Source organism: Erpetoichthys calabaricus, chromosome 5, assembly GCF_900747795.2.
Source record: "Erpetoichthys calabaricus chromosome 5, fErpCal1.3, whole genome shotgun sequence".
Classification (NCBI taxonomy): Eukaryota; Metazoa; Chordata; class Cladistia; order Polypteriformes; family Polypteridae; genus Erpetoichthys; species Erpetoichthys calabaricus.
This window is the reverse complement of record NC_041398.2, coordinates 167,884,018-167,904,574: the sequence shown is the minus strand read 5'-3', so window position 1 is coordinate 167,904,574 and position 20,557 is coordinate 167,884,018. Positions and strand designations below refer to the sequence as shown.

The 20,557-nt window shown below is 38.4% G+C and overlaps 1 protein-coding gene across 4 annotated transcripts in view; it reads right to left on the bottom strand.

Moving 5' to 3' along the window:
* Positions 1-20,557, bottom strand: part of slain2 (SLAIN motif family, member 2) — a 141,091-nt gene that overhangs the window by 102,242 nt on the left and 18,292 nt on the right. For all 4 annotated transcript variants that reach the window (XM_051927653.1, XM_051927651.1, XM_051927654.1 and 1 more), the window contains exon 2: positions 4,720-4,868. In XM_051927653.1, coding sequence (XP_051783613.1) covers positions 4,720-4,868 — 149 coding nt within the window. The remainder of the gene's footprint in view (positions 1-4,719; positions 4,869-20,557) is intronic.

Below are 20,557 nucleotides of genomic sequence, written 5' to 3'. Positions count from 1 at the left end.
GAAGAAAAAATGTCTCGGCTCCAAAAACGCAAAGCTCAACTAACACATTAACAGAAACGAGCGCAGATTTACACAGTGCTTAGCTATTGTTCCACATTCCATGCGCTCGGCTATTCTGCAGTCCACCTTAAAATACGCAGACAATTGGCATTGCTTTCAAAAGAGTTACGGAGATATTTGGAACAGCAATCTCATTACACCAAATACCCCTTTTAACACAACAAACTATATTATGTCCAAAAAATATTAATGTTGATCACATTAGTAACCAGGTCATTTCATTACTTCCTGGAGTTGCACAGCTCTTTCTAAGCTCTGACAAAGTTGACTCTGATGACGACAATGACCATCTTAATTTCCCCTTAGAATATTTGAACACTATTAACCAAGCCGGATTAACACAACACAATCTTAGCCTTAAAAACGGAACAATAATCATGCTATTAAGAAACCTTAACACTAAACAGTGTTTATGCAATGCTACACGTTTAGTCGTCAACACCATGCCACACAATGTTATTGACGCAAAACTTCTTACAACATCACATGCTAACAATACTGTTCTAATTCCTAGAATTAACCTTACAAGTTCTGACCTGGAATTACCTTTTACACTTAAACGTCGACAGTTCCCCATTAAACCTACCTTGGCCATGACCATCAACAAATCACAAGGACAAACAATACACAAAGTTAGCATCTACCTCTCTGAGCCCATTTTTGGACATGCACAACTTTATTTGCTTCCTATATGCGTCATCTACACCTTCACACTATGCTATATCTCATTCATACATCACGCTGTTTGTAATTTCACAACACCAGGGGTTGGCGAGCGAAGCGAGCAGGGGGCGGAGCCCCCTAGTAAAATACTAAAGAGTAACAAATTAAATGGATTCAACTGCACAATTCAATAATTAAATGGACTTGACCATTATTATTATTATTAATATTATTATAATAGTCCATATGGTCTCTCTGATATGCTATAGAACTACAGTAATCCCTCACTACTTCGCGGTTCACTTTTCGCGGATTCACGACTTCGCGGGTTTTTAAATACAAGTGATTGCCCGCCTATCGCGGAAGTTATGTTCCAGACCCATCAGCAACAGGAGAAAATCCGCGATATAGAAAGACCATATAAATAAACATTTTTATAGTTTAAGCCTTAAAATACCCATCCCACATGCTTTAAACACATGTAAACTTATAAAACACACTTTGTTAACACATATGATATGTGGATGTCGGGCTAAGGATATGAGTAACATCTCACTATTATAAAACATTTTAACTTCACGCAAGACAAGACAGTGAGACAGGAAAATAGGTGCTGTACAGGCTTTTAAATTATTGACACGCAGAGCGACAAGCAGCACAAAGCCAGCACAAAGTCCACTTCTCCTTAGCGTTCATTCAGCTCCCCACCCCCTTGACAATGCGAAGTAGCAGGAGCGTACTGCGCCTCCAGGGAGGAGGGTTTGAGCGAACGTGCGTTCAGCCCTCACACACACACACTCCTCCTCCTCCTCCTTCCGAACGCGCAGAGCGACAAGCAGGCATTTTGGCAGAAGCAGCACAAAGTCCATTTCTGCTCAGAGTGAGTTCAGCTGCCCCCCTTCACAAAGCGAGTGCAGACACATCGACGTCTGATCGCTGCGTGCAGTGATGGTCTGCGGTGTTTAAGAATGTAGAAAGTGTTTAAGAGCATAGGAAGTGTTTATATGAGTGTGGGAAAGGTTAACAAGAGAGTGAGAAAGGTTTGTAAGAGTGTGGGAAGGGTTTATAAAGCCTTAAAATATGTATAAATAATAAAATAAATATAGGTTGCTACTTCGCAGATTTTCACCTATCGCGGGGGGCTCTGGAACGTAACCCCCGCGATAGGTGAGGGATGACTGTATTATTTCTTGATCAACTACTGAAAAGACCTCCACTGTTTCTGTTAGATGTTCCTCTATGTTATTATCTTTAATAGTTGCAACCACTTTGCCTGGGCCTCTTGCTGCCGCTGCAATAAAATTTCTAGACCAACTGAAATTAATCATAAAGATTGTATATCAACACCGAACAGTTTCAACCTAAGTGAACGGTTAATCGTTAGCACCCCTTGGTGAAAAAATGCTATATTTACTTTAAAAAAAAAAAATGACAATACAACCATAAAATTTATGTTCACAAGTCTTGACTTTGGCTCAAGTTTTGGGACATTTTCAAAATACAACTTCTAACACATAAAGCTTATAAACTGTTAATTAAAACCATTTAATTTTTGGATATATATAACAATAATTAAAAAATTCTAAGGGTAAAACAAACAGACTATTTATTTAGGAGGCATAGGTTTTAGCCACAAGGCCCTAAACCATGGACTGAACTGACATGTATTAAAGAGTGCCCCATCAATCCTGGTGTATAATCACAAGCTCAATACTTTATTGTAATGTAACATTAACAGTGCAGTTAATAATTCAATAAGAAATGAGTTATTTTTCTTAATAAAAAGGGGAAGTCAATATATTACTGGACATATTCCACTTTGTTTTTCTTATAGATAGATATCCTGTCGTGGTAACTGGCCCAGTTCAAGTAAATCTGAATGTGCCTATTATAGACCCATCAGAGGTTTGTTACATTCTCCTCTACTTATACTAGCCAAATCTTTTGTTACCATGAATTCCGTAAGTTTATCAATCTTTCTATTACTCTTTATTTGAAAAAGACTTAAAAGCCTGTTGCACATATAAATAAGCAGATGTACTTTTCTGTTGTGTTATATCCATTTGTAAATTTGTAAAGTGCTTTAAGCTGGTTGTGAGTGATGACGTGGTTAGCTTTGCTGGTATCAACTTCTGGCATGGTCATTATATAAACTGAATTTACATATTCTCTGAAAAATATACATGTTAGAATAATGATGCCAGGAGCACACTACTGACCTATATTTGGCATTTGTTTTGATCATTACTAGTTTTGCATTAGTTGTGGCTGCAGCCAATTAGAAACTATGGACATGGTGCATGTGTGCAAGTACCATGTACATCCCATGCATCATTATAGCTGTATGATGAAAGGTTATTAGTGACAAATACCTGAACATTACAACAAAGAACAAGTCAGTGACACTAGCACACCTGAGCAAACAAACAAATTATTTAGGAATAGGATTTGGTTATGACTTCTGTCATACTTCAACTTTGACTCTGGTTTACCTTTTAATCTCCAAAAAGATCACGACTTGAGTGTTGACACTATTGTTTTTATCTCATGTGGTAAAAGAGGAATGTGATAAAGGGTGTTAACAGACTCCTACAACACAGTTTTAAATTGATCAACACTTAAACAAACTTGAAGACTAGTAGACGAAAAAAACCCTGGATACTTATTTGTTGTTATTTTTAGGATTGCTATACTTTAACAATATTTTTTCCCTATTTCTCTTTCTGACATTTCCAGAAATACATAGAATAAGTGATTTCGCATTTTTAATTGACGTTGAAATCTACATATTATTAAAAGTTAAAAAGAGAAATATAAAGTAGCCTCTCCTACCTCATTTTAGTTGTCACACTTGAACATTGCCATTGAATGGTAATTACGTCGCAATGTATTTCACCTCCAGCTTACTCCCAAAACCAATTGTGCTCTCGCATTCTTCTATTCACTTGGTTTTTCAATATTTCCTTTCCTCTATTACCACCTCAACAACTTTTTACACTGTTATCTCTTATGTTATTCACCCTTATTTCAAGTCATTTGGCCAATTAAATTTTACATTTAGAATTCTCTGTATTTTTAACTAAAAGACTTAAAGTACATTTAGAAATACACCCTTTTAAAATAAAGACATTTACATTACTCATCAATTACTCAAAAGAGCCTCCAGGTCAACAGGTGGATAAAATTTGAACAAAAAGAAAGAAAGACCACACAGTGCTTGATCTAACATGGCAGTTTCAAGGCTTTTTTTTTTTTTTTTGTCTTTTTACTGAAGTTTCTTTTCCTAGCTCTAAAACAGTGATAACCATGGAAAAGGCTTGAACAAGGACCAGCTGAATTCCACAACCACCTCCAAAATAAACCAAATCCCTTACAGAATCCAACAAAAGAAACCCTTGCCCTTGTAGGAATTTGAATGTTACATAGAAAGTAGCCAATACTATTTAAAAAATAAAGAACAGCAGACTTGAGCAATACTGATTAAGCAAACTCAACCAACATACAGTTCTTTTAGTAAAGTAAAAAGTCTGGAAGTACCCACACTTAAATTAGTAAATTTGATGAAAGATTCATGTTCAATGTTCAATTAAAGATAAAACAAAATTTGGCTAGGAGTTTCTTTACTTTATAAGCAATAAACTGCATTCATAAGAATGCAATGGGCAGAGTTAGAAAGGAAGGTGCGTGTATCCTGCAATGCATAATTTCTTTACCATTCAGGAAGCTACTCAACACCTAATGATCAGATGAGTGTAAAAGTATGGTGAAGGAGTTCACATTTCATATGTAATAGCTAAAAGGATGATGTTATCTATAAACAGCCTAAAGATAAATGACAGATTATAAATTAAAATGCTATGACAAACTAAATACTGTCTATGTTTACTCAGCAAACAATGTGAACCACACCTATATAACTAGTTTAATGGAATGAGGCAGTACTTTCAATTAAAGGTGTAATATTTGCATTCCCAAAAAACCATTATCCTTACTTACCTGACATTATCTGCTCCAGACGATGGATTAAAGATCTTTTTGCTGATTCAATATCAGGACTTGGATGATCCAGCACATGTCTACACCAGGCTATAGGGCTTATATCTGTTTTTAAAGAGTTACAGTTCTTCTTTGGTGATTCATATAACCTGTTAAGAGAAACAGAGAAATAAATTCTGGTTTCCTTATAAACTTTTCATGCATGTTACAGAGTGTTGCTAATGTTTCCCTCATTCATGTTTCTGCAATAATTTAGACTACCAAAAGTACCAAAACAAACTTAAATAAGATACAATATGTGTAAGTCTTACTACATTATATGTTGAGATAAATTTAATGGAAAATTTTATCATTTTGTTTTAGTTTGCGAATTCTACTACATTTTGGTTACACACTGTGCACCCATTGATAAACCATGAAGGTAATTCTTATAATAAAAATACACAAATCCACTGCTGAAACTGAATGGCAATAATTTAGCACAATGCACTTTAAACCATTTGCACTGGAAAATACATACTAGTTAGGGCTGGGTGTGGTGCGTGTCATGAGTAAGCTATTATAATAGCGGAAGCCTTCTTTTCAAAGGCATCAAATAAAGAAAGGATAGTTAAAATGCATACATAGTTGTGCCAAGTTTTTTCTTTATGTATACTACATTCAAAATTCTTTCAAACAAACAACAATAAATATTTTATTTAATTTTTTAGATGGGCATGTTCAGTCATCAGAATTCACCAATGTATATTCTTAATTCACCTCTGGTGAACTGATTTAGAACTGACGGCCTTTTTGTTAATATGAATCAAGTACATTCACAGTAGTACAAGTTCTCCCTAAAGGAAAATAAAAATAAGACCAGAAAGCGTGCAAGGTCTGTCACTGCAATGACTGAAGAAAGGCAGTAACTTTTTTACATGGAGAAGGAGTGGTTGCTTAGTCCATTTATTAGTCTGTCAACTTCTCATTCATGTGAGCACTCATTCTCACTGAATCTGTCCATCCAAATCAACTGCTAAATTCATTTTCTCATATCTAAGCTGCCATTCCCAGAGAGTTATATAGCTGACTAAATGCACTCTTTCGCATGCAAGGAACATTTTTAAAATGTGTTTAATTGTGGCCCTTTGTCTGTTGAACTTGAGTGTATGATTAGATTTTCAAACTATAACTATTACAAGATATGGTTTCCTATGCAAACCCTTACAGTAGTAGTCCTAAGGTACAGTAGCTTGGTTTTGACCATACCCATTAATAATTACACAATGATTTGCATTCCACCAAGGGTGAAACAGAATGAAAGTTCAGAAGGCTCTTCGTTCACCATCTAAGATTAAGTTGTACCGCAAAGTTCCAAGCCAATTTTCATTTTTGTGTGCTTTTTCTCATCTTTTCTGTTCTGTGGGCCGAGTGGTGACTCTGAGGCTAGGGATCTGCACCAGCAATCAAAAGGTTGCCGGTTCAAATCCTGTAAATGCCAAAAGTGATTCCACTCCACCGGGCCCTTAAGCAAAGCCCTTAACCTGCAATTGCTCCATTCCAAGTATGACATTAACCTGCATCTAGGCCTGCAAGCAGTTCCTTCAACTTGTAGGTTTGTGGCACGACTGGCACTCCAGCCACTGCATATATATTTAAAAAAAAAGAAAAAAAAGAAACAACCTCACATTGTTCCATTACATTCAAACTATCGTGGTGCCGATGTGTCACCTGTTGCATGGCTGCGTTAGGGTATTAATTTGGGATCCGGCAGTGGTTTGTCAAGTGGAGGGTGCAGCAATGCAGAGTATCAGTGCATGCTCCCAACCTCTCTCTTTCTTTTCTGTTCAACAGCCAATTTTTCCCTCCATTCATTAACCCAGCTTCTTAACAGACGTATCCAGCACAGGAGTAAGGAGCAGCTGGAGCCTATTTCAGCAATCATTGGACAAAAGGCAGATACAACACCTGAACAGGGTGCCAGCCCATCACAGGGTGCACACACACACCTCACATATACACTTGGACCAATTTAGTAACATCAATTCACATAACCTGCAAGTCTTTGAACTGAGGGAGGAAACTGGAGCACCCAGAGGAAACCAGAACTGAATTCACATAAAAATTAAATTTACGCTAATATTACTATTTTAAAATTTACTGATGTTTTAATAATTGCATTGATATCAAAGGAAAATTGGCAAGAACAAAAGCTATAATCATTGAATGCAGAATTCTGAAGATTCTCACAAGGAAGCACATGCATGATTTTATAAATACCAGACCAAAAAAAAAAAAAAAAAACTCTATGGATGAAAACAAGTAACCATGTGGCAAAATAATACTTTTTGGTTAATTGGTTAAAACTAAAATGGTCAATGTTGGTTCACATATACATTTTATACATATGTTAGTGGTAATGTGTGAAAAGCAGGTATTGTATAGAATGCCTAGGAAATCTAAAGAATGTTGGACGTTTTTAGGCAAAGCATGAAATATCTGTGTTACTTTAATATGCTATATACAGTATACCCCCAAAATTCGTGGGGGTTACATTCCTAGAGTACCCGCGAATTGTGAAAAACCGTGAATTTTGATGTGGTTAAAAAAAATGCCTATTTTTATAGTTTAACCCCTAAATATGCCCCCAAAACACTTGTCAAACAGCAAATAAAGAATGTAATGAAAATAAATGAAATAAATGAAAACAACGATACCACCCCTTTTCCCCTTACAGCGATTACACATTAAATACAACAAAGCACACAGAATAAATCATGAAAAACGTTCATGAAAAACAGCAACGGATGAAATGTAATTATGAAAATAGATAGTTCAGAGATCCGCACATTGAATGGGAATGTAAAGATAATCCTACTGCTAGTTCCTGAAATGGTGAAGATGGGTGGACGGGTTCAGGAGTGCTCCTTTCTTTGCAGGATGGCCATGAATCCACTCACAGTCCTCATGTACACAGGCAGATGGCAGACGATCCAGACGCACAAAGCGATCCAGGACAAAACGAATAAGTACAGGTAACCCAATAGAGGGCAGACAGTCAGGAACTTGTAACATAAATTACAAAAACTTTTTTTTTTTTGCTTTTGGTCACTAGCCCCCTTTTTAAAAGTCGCGCTGACATCCTTTGACCCCAGCACCCCCAGCAGAACACCAATCAGAGCCACTGCAGGGACTGCTGGGAGATGCAGTTTCAAATTCTATTGCCAACTTTCACCATCCCAAGCCACGTTTTCCAATGTAGTTGCTTCCTGGTCTCTCTACAGTGCATTACTGCCACGATAAAAGTCATAAAAACTGAGGAGGATATTTGCGGTTTCCGATAACAATTAGATAGGTTCTAAGGAAAAATCCGCAAATGAACCGTGGCTTCACGGGGGTCTACTGTACTTTCACCAGGCATGGTATGCAATACCTAGGTGTTATACAAAACGAGACCTGGGTTCGATTCCCGGGTCCTCCCTGCGTGGAGTTTGCATGTTCTCCCCGTGTCTGCGTGGGTTTCCTCCGGGCGCTCCGGTTTCCTCCCACATTCCAAAGACATGCAGGTTAGGTGGATTGGCGATTCTAAATTGGCCCTAGTGTGTGCTTGGTGTGTGGGTGTGTTTGTGTGTGTCCTGCGGTGGGTTGGCACCCTGCCCAGGATTGTTTCCTGCCTTGTGCCCTGTGTTGGCTGGGATTGGCTCCAGCAGACCCCCGTGACCCTGTGTTCGGATTCAGCGGGTTGGAAAATGGATGGATGGATGGATATACAAAACGACAAATAATATTTAGGCAAAGAATGAAAAGTGAGTCTTGATAAGCCCCTTATTAAAAACACATATGGGTGACTGAGCCTTTGCAGCTGCTGCTCCACGACTCTGGAATGCCCTACCAGAGAGCCTGAGAACACAGCAGATTGTCAGGCTGTTTTAAAAAAAACAGCTAAAGACTTTTCTATTTAGGAAAGCTTATTAAAAAGAATACTACTAATTATTGTCATTTTATCTCTGTTTTTATGTTGCTTTGCCTTTGTTTAAACTTTTTTATGTAGCACTTTGAGATTTACTACTAATGTAAAGTGCCCTATAAACAAAATGCATTATTATTATTATTATTACCTGTATGAAAATGAAAAAAGAAATACAAAATAAAGTACAGGACTTTCTTAATGAAAGAACTACTTGTAACATGGAAAGCTAAAATGGCATTTTGAAATGTACTTACTTGTCTTTTTCACAAATGAGCACTTCATATTTTGACACTTGTTCTTGCACTATACCAAAGAAAACCTTGACCCCTTCCCGTGGACTGAGTGGATAGCAGCTGATTGAAGAGGTATTTCATGATTAGGAAATGCCTAATTTCACAAATTTTTCTGTCTGTACGATACACATGTTAAATACCATCTATCTACAGTGCATCCAGAAAGTATTCACAGCGCATCACTTTTTCCACATTTTGTTATGTTACAGCTTTATTCCAAAATGGATTAAATTCATTTTTTTCCTCAGAATTCTACACACAACACCCCATAATGACAACGTGAAAAAAGTTTGAGATTTTTGCAAATTTATTAAAAATAAAACAATTGAGAAAGCACATGTACATAAGTATTCACAGTGTTTGCCATGAAGCTCAAAATTTAGCTCAGGTGCATCCTGTTTCCCCTGATCATCCTTGAGAATGTTTCTGGAGTCCACCTGTGGTAAATTCAGTTGATTGGACAGGATTTGGAAAGGCACACACCTGTCTATATAAGGTCCCAAAGTTGACAGTTCATGTCAGAGCACAAACCAAGCATGAAGTCAAAGGAACTGTCTGTAGACCTCAGAGATAGGATTGTCTCGAGGCACAAATCTGGGGGAGGTTACAGAAAAATTTCTGCTGCTTTGAAGGTCCTAATGAGCACAGTGGCCTCCATCATCCGTAAGTGGAAGAAGTTCGAAACCACCAGGACTCTTCCTAGAGCTGGCCGGCCATCTAAACTGAGCGATCGGGGGAGAAGGGCCTTAGTCAGGGAGGTGACCAAGAACCCGATGGTCACTCTGTCAGAGCTCCAGAGGTCCTCTGTGGAGACAGGACAACCTTCCAGAAGGTCAACCATCTCTGCAACAATCCACCAATCAGGCCTGTATGGTACAGTGGCCAGACGGAAGCCACACCTTAGTAAAAAGCACATGGCAGCCCGCCTGGAGTTTGCCAAAAGGCACCTGAAGGACTCTCAGACTGGGGCAACGGTTCATCTTTCAGCAGGACAACGACCCTAAGCACACAGCCAAGATATCAAAGGAGTGGCTTCGGGACAAGGATAGGTGTGCCAAGCTTGTGGCATCATATTCAAAAAGACTTGAGGCTGTAATTGCTACCAAAGGTGCATCGACAAAGTATTGAGCAAAGGCTGTGAATACTTATGTACATGTGATTTCTCAGTTTTTTTATTTTTAATAAATTTGCAAAAACCTCAAGTAAACTTTTTTTCATGTTGTCATTATGGGGTGTTGTGTGTAGAATTCTGAGGAAAAAAAATTAATTTAATCCATTTTGGAATAAGGCTGTAACATAACAAAATGTGGAAAAAGTGATGCGCTGTGAATACTTTCCGGATGCACTGTATAGCCTTTTTATTGAACAAAGTTTGCAAACAACTTAAACTAAAATTTTGACAACATATTTTCAACCATCCAAAGAGGCATTTAGACTTAGTAAAATTTCCAGTGGTGCTTGTCAAAAGTTGTATTGCACTGAACAGGTCTTAGAAAAGGAATATAATAGTAAATATTTTTTGCAAACCAACTACACTTTGTTAATGTTAACAATCTCTGTCCACTGACACGTTAAAGTGACTTTTTAAACAACTTTACCATCATTAAACTGCATAATATTTAAACTAATAAATAATAACAAAACAATAAATAATAGTGCAACTTCCAGTAATAAAACTATTACTTCCAAGACTTCAAAGCCCAGGTGCATTACACAGTATTCACCAAATTAAAATAAAATAAAACAAGCGCAACTTGGTAATGACATCTTTACCAACTGAACCATCATTAAGGCAAACTGCACTAATATGGACCTTGCTTCAGACTAAGCTATATACATAAAAAATAAAACTGCAACTTGCATTTATAATGCTATTTGTGGTATAGCCCTATGGAAGCATATTAGGGCCACAGTGAAGGAAAAAAAAAAAATACGGACACAGTGAAGAAAAAAAAAACAAAAAAAAATTATATGCCGAGATTAAAATATACTAGTAAACCCCCGATTCTCTAAAGAATCACAAATCTAAGAATGGCAATTACTTTCTGTTCCCTCCAATCTTTGTAGGGATGAAAAGTCATGGAGGGTGGGAGCGTCCTGGGAAAGTTGTCATTTAATTAAATAAATATATTTGTAGTAAAGTGGTTTCTTTTTGGAGCCATGACTCTTTTGGTTCTGGTGTTTCAGAAGCGCGTTGTAGGCGCCTTCGTTCATTGTTTTTATCCATGCAGTCTTGTTTTTGTTTTTCTATGGGTGTGTTGTTAGCTAGAAGTCGTTTGCTGTTAGGAATCATAATTGAACTTACTTTTAACACTGAATTACCTTAATGTGATTCAAATAAGCCACACTGACAGCTGCCACACTGAGTGCTGGCACAGTGGATTAGAGCACACTGAAGAGCGTCCCAAAGCAATCGCAGTCTCCCAGTGCTGTAGCAGTTCTCTGTAAAAGTGAATCCGAAAAGATCGCGGACATGCTATAAGCGCCTGCCGTCAATGGGTGATACAAGGAACATTATAAATGTGCAGGGCCCTGCCTGACTGCTGTGTCTGTGTATAAATAACCGCGCTGTTGCTGTTTCAAGCTGAATAAAGCTTGTGTTGCTAAAATACTGAGACACAGCTTCGTGTTTTAGGGTGCAAGACGGGGACTCGCACGTCACAGCACACACGCACACGGAAGCACACACACACAGGCGCGCACGCGCGAGCACACATACATACACACACACACACGAGCGTGCGCATGCACACACACACGCGCGCACACACACACAGTCACAATGCTAATGCTGTAATAAACACTATACGCTCGTTGACTATATGAGTGAGGCACGCCGACTCAGACTGAGAATAGGAGACGATTGCCCACAATTCCGCAGTGAGAGAGAGAGAAGAACCATCAGCTAAGTTGCGATCACATGACACTCGGCAGAAAAACTACTTGTACTGCAAGACCTCGCTCGTTTATCAAGTGAAAATTTATTAAAAATTTTTGCTCGTCTTGCAAAACACTCGTAAACCAAGTTACTCGCAAACCGAGGTTCCACTGTATATAGACAGACGGTGCATTGACTGCGTTTCCCAGTAGACACGATATGTCAGCGCGTCAGCCTTATTGCGAGTGGCAAAAGTGCCATTTAAACTAATACATGTAGACGTGGAAACCGGGTTTTCTGATGAAAAAACAATAATGTTTAAAACAGTATTGTTTACATTCAACAGATTTTGGCGAATCATTTAAATGCAATTATTTATATCCATTTATACACTAATAATGGCAATTATTAAATAATAATAATTATAATTATTATTATTAACAATTCCTCCCATATAAGTAACATTTCGGGGACTGCCGCCTTCTATCTTCGAAACATTTCCAGACTTTGTCCTGTTCTTAAACAACACAGTACTGAAGTATTGTTTAATGCCCGAGTCACGTCACGTATAGATTACTGTAATGCTATTCTATCTGGCATCCCACAAAAACTTATCCATCACTTAGAACTTCTTCAAAATTCTGCTGCCAGGATAATATCCTGCTGTTGTAAATTCACTGAACATATTACACCTATTCTCTCTCAACTTCACTGGCTCCCTGTTAACTACAGAATACAATACTAAATATCGCTCTTAACATTTAAAGCTCTCCACAACCTCACTGATCTCCTCCAGACTTACACTCCTCTCGCTCACTCAGATCTTGTAATTTGAGAGTATTCAGTCTGGCAATATGGTGCAGCCTTAATTTGTGGAAGACAGACACGACTAAAGACATGAGCATAAAATAATGGTTGTCAATTTCAAACTGTGTTTCCTCAATGTGCTCCTTGAGAAAAAACATCATCAAGTTTGAGAAATGTTAACAGCTAACAACAATCTACATAGTGACTAAATACGTTTAGCCAAAATGTTGTTTGGAGGCTCACTTGAGCACATAAATGCATAGCTTTGCCTGGCTTAGCTAAAGTAAAGATTATAAAATGGGATTTTCTAACAGCCAAATATAACCAAAACAATTGTTCAGCCTTACCTATGAAATGTAATCCCCCGGGATCTGGTTTGGAGTGTACAGCGGTTTGTACAATCCCAAGCAGCACATTATTCATTACTTCACTCCACAGTACTGCCACTCACAATATGGTGGCGACGTTGACGTACGATTCTGCTAGTCATGAGGCGTCTAGTTATTCTATGTTTAAATATGTCACCATGCACGCTTTACCTCAAGTTTAGTTTACAGGTTGTGTTGTGTTGTGTTGTTTGGGCGCCACTTACTGACTTTGGGAAGCCGCTGGGTTTGACTCTGGGGCACTGAGTCACAGTGTGCGTGCGTCTGGCGTCCTGCGTCCATGCATATATACAACCTTCGTTTAGTAATATAGATAATATATATCCATCCATTTTCCAACCCGCTGAATCCGAACACAGGGTCACGGGAGTCTGCTGGAGCCAAATCCAGCCAACACTGGGCACAAGGCAGGAACCAATCCTGGGCAGGGTGCCAACCCACCGCAGAACACACACAAACACACCCACACACCAAGCACACATTAGGGCCAATTTAGAAACTCCAATCCACCTAACCTGCATGTCTTTGGACTGTGGGAGGAGACTTGTGAAGAGGGGGTCTGAACGCCAGAGGAGATGCTCTTGCTCCTCTCGCATCTTAAGCTGCATCTGCGGCACACGTCTGTCGTATCACCTATGTCCACATATTCGATCTCTTTTCGCTTTTACCTTTTCATCAATATCGCATTGAATTTTGATTCCGTGTTTGGAATTACATCGTGGCAATGCAACGTATAACTGCCCATGAGTGAATGTCGTTTCTCTCTACAAGAGAGATATATATATACAAAACAGTGCAAACATCACTTCGGAATAGACAAAAAAGGCAGCATGCTCCGTGGTTACTCTCTCAGGTGGGCGTTAGCATATCATAATTTCTTGGACCAATAGCGTAAGTTTTCCAAAATTCAACTTATTCGACTGACATTATAAAATACCAGAAATTATACAGTAAAATCAAGTCCCAACTTATCTGTGGGAGAACTTAAACATGAGTATATATGGTAGATTTTGCTGTTAAGCTAACAAGCCTATTGTTTACTAAGCAGCAATTTTAAATTCTTCATCTCTCTCCACCCTCCCCCATCAAAAATGAAAGCTGCTGTACTTAAAACAAGATCACTGTACAAATTGCAGCAGTATCAGTTTTAATTTAAAGGACAAAACAAACAGGTCTGAATTCATTAAAGTAGCTTTTCTTGCCATTTGTCTAACTGCATAGGATGACTCCTCCGGTGTCTTTTTCTCAGTTTATCACTAAACTTGTACCGTAAAGCTTAGAAAGAAAGGGGCTGAAAACAATCAGCTTTTGTTATCGGCCAATTTACCAATCAAGTTTTTTTTAGTGAAAATCAGCCAATTTAGAACGGAGCATCCCTAGTACTTGTTATATATTTTACTATTTAAAGGGAGCAGCCTTCTCAAACTACTGTAGACTCTGATATACTTAATCTTTTGTGCATTTGTGAAACCAGGCCTTCTGCTTCTTTTTTTGTTACGGCTAGATTCAGTTTGCCCTCTTCACTGAAGACAGTAATAGAAACCTTTGTAAGAAATCTTCAATTTCTTGGCAATTATCGCATGGAATAAAATTCATTTTGCAAAACGACAACAGATTTATATGTTTATTGAGAAAGCTATTTTGTATTGGCCATTTTTGAACCCAGAACTGAATATTGCTTGCTTTGCAAGGTGCTAGCATTCCCAAGAAAATACTTTTTTAATTGAGCAGAATAATAGAATTCTGCGGTGCTAAAGAGTTACTTTAATAAACATTTAGCATTTAAGCATGATTGATTAGGGAATAGCCAAGAGTGTTTACCATTAGGATACCTGAAAAATGGCTCCTGAAAATGGGGCTTTGCAGTCGTATATGAATAATAAATTATATATCAGTCATTTCACGCAGTAACAGACATTAGCAACACTGGTATGTATCAACTTGGCTGTATTTTTCAATCAATTTCATGGTAACTTGCTCAAAAAGTACCGATTTTGACCAAAAACAGGAATGTTTCTAAGTGATTCCAAACTTTTAAACGCTAGTGTAAATTCCTGAGAACTTCGCTGTGGTGGAGATTTTGGTATCCTATTTACATTGGGTCCATTATCCCCAACTGTAACAGGTTAAGAATTGGTATGCCATGTTGCTCAAAGTTTTACCTGCCAAATTGAAATATTACTTACAGCAAATTCTTTCAAATATATTAGAAATAGCACATAAGGAATCAGTAGGGCGGCACGGTGGCGCAGTGGGTAGCGCTGCTGCCTCGCAGTTGGGAGACCTGGGGACCTGGGTTCGCTTCCCGTGTCCTCTCTGCGTGGAGTCTGCATGTTCTCTCCATGTCTGCGTGGGTTTCCTCCGGGCGCTCCAGTTTCCTCCCACAGTCCAATGACATGCAGGTTAGGTGGATTGGTGATTCTAAATTGGCCCTAGTGTGTGCTTGGTGTGTTTGTGTGTGTCCTGCGGTGGGTTGGCACCCTGCCCAGGATTGGTTCCTGCCTTGTGTCCTGTGTTGGCTGGGATTGGCTCCAGCAAACCCCCGTGACCCTGTGTTCGGATTCAGCAGGTTGGAAAATGGATGGATGGACGGAATCAGTAGCTGTTACTTAAATATATGTGGTATAATCCAGGTAAGAGATAAATATGACAGTATGACATTTAAGGCACAGGAGCACTGGAACTTAATTAAAATTTAAGAAAATTACAGACTTCTCATGCAATAAAGTCTTAAAGGTGTCTGACCAGGTATTTTATATAGTGTACATAAACTACTGTCAAGTCAGTTTATAGTGTGTTGTGCTTAATTTATTGAAAAGTGGGTCACAAGCACACAGAGAACAAAACAGCAGTACTTGCTCATTGAGCAAGCCTGCAAAAGAATAATTCCTCTGAAACACCAGAATATTAAAAACATATTTTAAAAGTAGTTTGAGTAATTAGCTTTAGGGCTGAGTTGGCTCTCTTACCCATCACAGCATTTTCCCCAAATTTGCGTATTATCTCAAGTGTTGTAAAGGCATGTAAAGTTTTAGGCAAAATTTATGAAAAACTAGGTTGTGACATCCCCAAACCATTGCTACTGCAAAGCTGCATTTCCCCTGTGGGCAAAAAGTGCAATTTGTCAATTTTGGCTGATAGTACATGGCTTCATTGTGTACATGGACAGATCATGTAACATATACAATTTGCTACAAATAGTATTCCATCTCTGTCAGATCAATGTATTTTTACAAGTTTATTGTTATCCAGCATTTCCAAAACACTCAACCCTTCCCAGATGTGTGTGTAGAACCCTGCCTCAACATTATCCTAGCTCCTAGTGAACTGGAGCGCTCACCAGCTCAACTAAATCCTTGTAAAGTTAGGAACTGCCTCCTAAGTTAGTTAAATTGATAAAAATGCTTTTACTCCGAATACTAACAGTATTAGCAACAGTAGGACCAAATATGTGTCATTCTGAGATCGTTGAGTCAGTTACAACCAGTTTACTATTTCGCTTAATAAATATGGACACTTCTTTTGTGTGTTTGCTCCTGCTAGGGGTTGCCACAGCGGATCACCATCTTCTTCCAAATCTTTCTGTCCTCTACATCTTGTTCTGTTACACCCATCACCTGCATGTCCTCTCTCACCACATCCATAAACCTTCTCTTAGGCCTTCCTCTTTTCCTTTTTCCTGGCAGCTCTATTCTTAGCATCCTTCTCCCAATATACTCAGCATCCCTCCTCTGCACATGTCCAAACCAACGCAATCTTGCCTCTCTGACTTTGTCTCCCAACAGTCCAACTTGAGCTGACCTTCTAATTTACTCATTTCTGATCCTATCTATCCTCATCACACCCAGTGCAAATCTTAGCATCTTTAACTCTGCTACCTCCAGCTCTGCCTCCTGCTTTCTGGTCTGTGCCACGGTCTCCAACCCATATAAAACATAGCTGGTCTCACTACCGTCCCATAGACCTCCCCTTTCACTCTTGCCGATACCCATCTGTCACAAATTACTCTTGATTCTAAATATTTACTACTAAAAATATAAATTTTATTAATAATTTTGAACAGATATAAATTTGATTGTCAAGTAAAAAATCTGGTGGCCATATGCAAGTTCAAAATGAGACGTAAATAACTCTAAAAGGAAGGCCCTTAAAAAGGCTTATATAATATATGTTAAGCTTTTACAGTTATAACAACACAGAGTGTGGTACTCTGGTTACAGAAGCAAAATTTTGAAGCGGCTGTAAATGTTTGCAATGATGTCCTATGGTTGGGCAAAAGATTTTTCTGTTGGAACAGGACTAGTGATGCACCGTCATGGAAATTCTGGGCGATACTGATAACCAATATGTTTTTGTCCATCTTTGCCAATACCAATAACCGATATATTTTTTTTATTTACTTCAGGTTTCAATGTTTTAGGTATGCTGAAAATGTTTTATGCATTATCAAAAAAACAACAGTAGCATGTGAAACAGAGATTAACTTATTTTTATTAACTTGCTGACAAAAAGTGAATGCATATACTTTGTGCCATAATCAGATATATATTACTTTAAGTAAAACTAAAATTAAAGGTACAATGAGGCCAGTAACATTGGTCTTAGGTTGGCTTCTTTAAAAGAACAAATGGTAGGTTTTTCTTAACAAAAAAAAAAAAAAACAAAAAACATTTCTGCCTTTTCACCAGCATGTCTGTTTCTCTTTTCATTTACCATATATGACACAGCTTTAAAAAAAAAAAAAAAAAAAAAAAAAAAAAAAAAAAAAAAAAGGTGTTCACTGTCTGTCTACACTGGTACAAAGTGCCTTAGCCAAGGTTGGGAAATGGGCTGCATTGCTTTTCCAATACTGGAGGGTGCAGTTATTTTTGGAAATAGGGGGCTTGCCGAGATGTTTTTTTTTTTATTTCAGCTGAATAACTGTTTCCAAACATTTACCTGTATCAAAGTAAAAAATAATAAATTATAATAATAATATTATAATAATAATAATTAGGTTCACCAGATGTGTGGTAAAACAGGACAACCACCTGTACCAACCACCGCCACTAATAAAAACTTGTGACTTTGAAAGCCTCATGTATAATGATTTGTGTCATATAAAGGGCATTCTATAAAGTGTGATGCGGATGGACTTTTAAAAGATGCAGCACAAGCTGTTCCACAATGAAACACTTTCTAACACAGGTGTGCCTTGAAATATTTAGACTGCTGTATATTTTAGGGTGACTGTTTTAAAGTAATGCTTACATTAAAACTGGAGTAGATCTTGCCTTAAAATCTTTTACAGTTTAGACACAAGAGAAGCATCTTTCACAAGGTACAAAACTTGACGCTGCATTCTAGCATGCAGGCGAACCTGTTCCTCCTTTTTAAGTACCCACTAAATTAAATTCCTCCAATATTTTTTCACAGCGACTCGACTAAAATGGAAAAACCCCAAACTACGCAGCTGCAATAACAGTTTTGTAGACAATCTGCCAAATAAAGTTTAAAATCCTGACGAAAGAGGCGAGGTGATGCCATTAACATGTTCCTTTTTTTCTCAGCTAATATTTGCGGAGCAGTCTGCCCCGCACTCGTGCACTGTCCCAGCAAGTCGCCTCTCAGTGCCGACTCTGAATTTCCGGAAAACGCACGAGGATACTGATTGGATATTAGGAAGCTGCAGAGTATGGCTTGTTTTGTTTTTTTAATTAAATCTGTAACAAAGTTTTTATTTATTTTTTTTATTCTGGACGTTTGATCATTCTAGTTAGTATGATTATTGTTAATAATTTTATTATTCTGTTATTTTAACTTGGCGGCAGTTGAATGTGGTTTTGCAGCCGCATACAAATTTTCTACAAGAATTTTTTCATACATCTCCGGCAATGAAGCAGCAACATCTCTCTGAGTGCAAATCTTTTTCTCTTGTGGTTCGCTGTTGCTCTTTGCATTTCCTTCACCAGCCGTGTTCTCAAGCAGTTGTTTCTCAAGTGCTTCTTGCACTTGTTTTTGGTATCTCGGTCACAAAATTGATCTTTGTGCCGTGGATCAAAGACAGTAGATTGATAGTATAGTGGCTCGGAGAATGCACCACTGAAGCGTTTTGCGACAGTCTCCAAAAGTGTGATTTTCGCCGTCTGAACTCCAGAATCTGCCTTGTCACACTTGCTAAGCAGACTTTTAAGAGCTTCAACAGACAGAATCACATCCGCAATTATAAATGAATGCGCGCTTATGTCGGCGCGTCCTGCTGAAGCATTCTTGCTGGGGTACCAAGGTCTGTTTGTGTTTCTCTTAGCCGCGTGCTTAAAATGAGTAACTATTCATCTCCCAATGGCAAAACAGTCGGAGATGCTTCTCTGGTTTAATAAGCCTTCATTTACAACAAGCTACAAAGTGTGAGCCTTGCAGTTTAAACTTTTAATGCCACTTTCTTCCATAGCATTTGCCATATTGCAAGACTTGTCACGAAGCACAACGTGCACATTACTTTTTGAAATGTTCTACTTCGTTAACATGGAATCGAAAGCTTGTGCAATGAAAGATGCATAATGAGAACCCTTTTTGCCTCAACATTTTCGTCAATCCAAGCCAAAAACAATATGCAAATTTTTTTCTGCAGAGTATTTGATTTGATGACAGTGACAGCCAATATCTGATACACAACACTAAGTTAATTTAGAAGTCTTTGATTTTATTCAGTATGTGGCAGCATAAAAATACACTTTAGGAAACTTCTGTCATTGCTTAAAAATGTTTTCAGCCTTCTACCCATTTATGTCAACAGCCTTCAAAGTATAAAGTTAGGCCTTACAATTACAGTACAGTAATCCCTCCTCCATCGCGGGGGTTGCGTTCCAGAACCCCCCGCGAAAGGTGAAAATCCGCGAAGTGGAAACCATATGTTTATATGGTTATTTTTATATTGTCATGCTTGGGTCACAGATTTGCACAGAAACACAGGAGGTTGTAGAGAGACAGGAACGTTATTCAAACACTGCAAACAAACATTTGTCTCTTTTTCAAAAGTTTAAACTGTGCTCCATGACAAGACAGAGATGACAGTTCCGTCTCACAATTAAAAGAATGCAAACATATCTTCCTCTTTAAAGGAGTGTGCGTAAGGAGCAGATAATGTCAGAGAGATAGAGAGAAAAGCAAACAAATCAATAGGGCTGTTTGGCATTTAAGTATGCGAAGCACCTCGGCACAAAGCTGTTGAAGGCGGCAGCTCACACTCCCTCCGTCAGTAGCAGAGAGAGAGAGAGAGACAGATAAAAACAAACAATCAAAAATCAATACGTGCCCTTAGTGCTTTTAAGTATGCGAAGCACCGTGCAGCATGTCGCTTCACGAAGCAGCTGCACAGAAGGGAGCAACGTGAAGATAATCTTTCAGCATTTTTAGACGAGCGTCTGTATCGTCTAGGTGTGCGAACAGCCCCCCTGCTCAATCCTCCTACATCAGGATCAGAGAATGTCAGCGCAAGAGAGAGAGAGAAAAGTAAGTTGGGTAGCTTCTCAGCCAGCTGCCAATA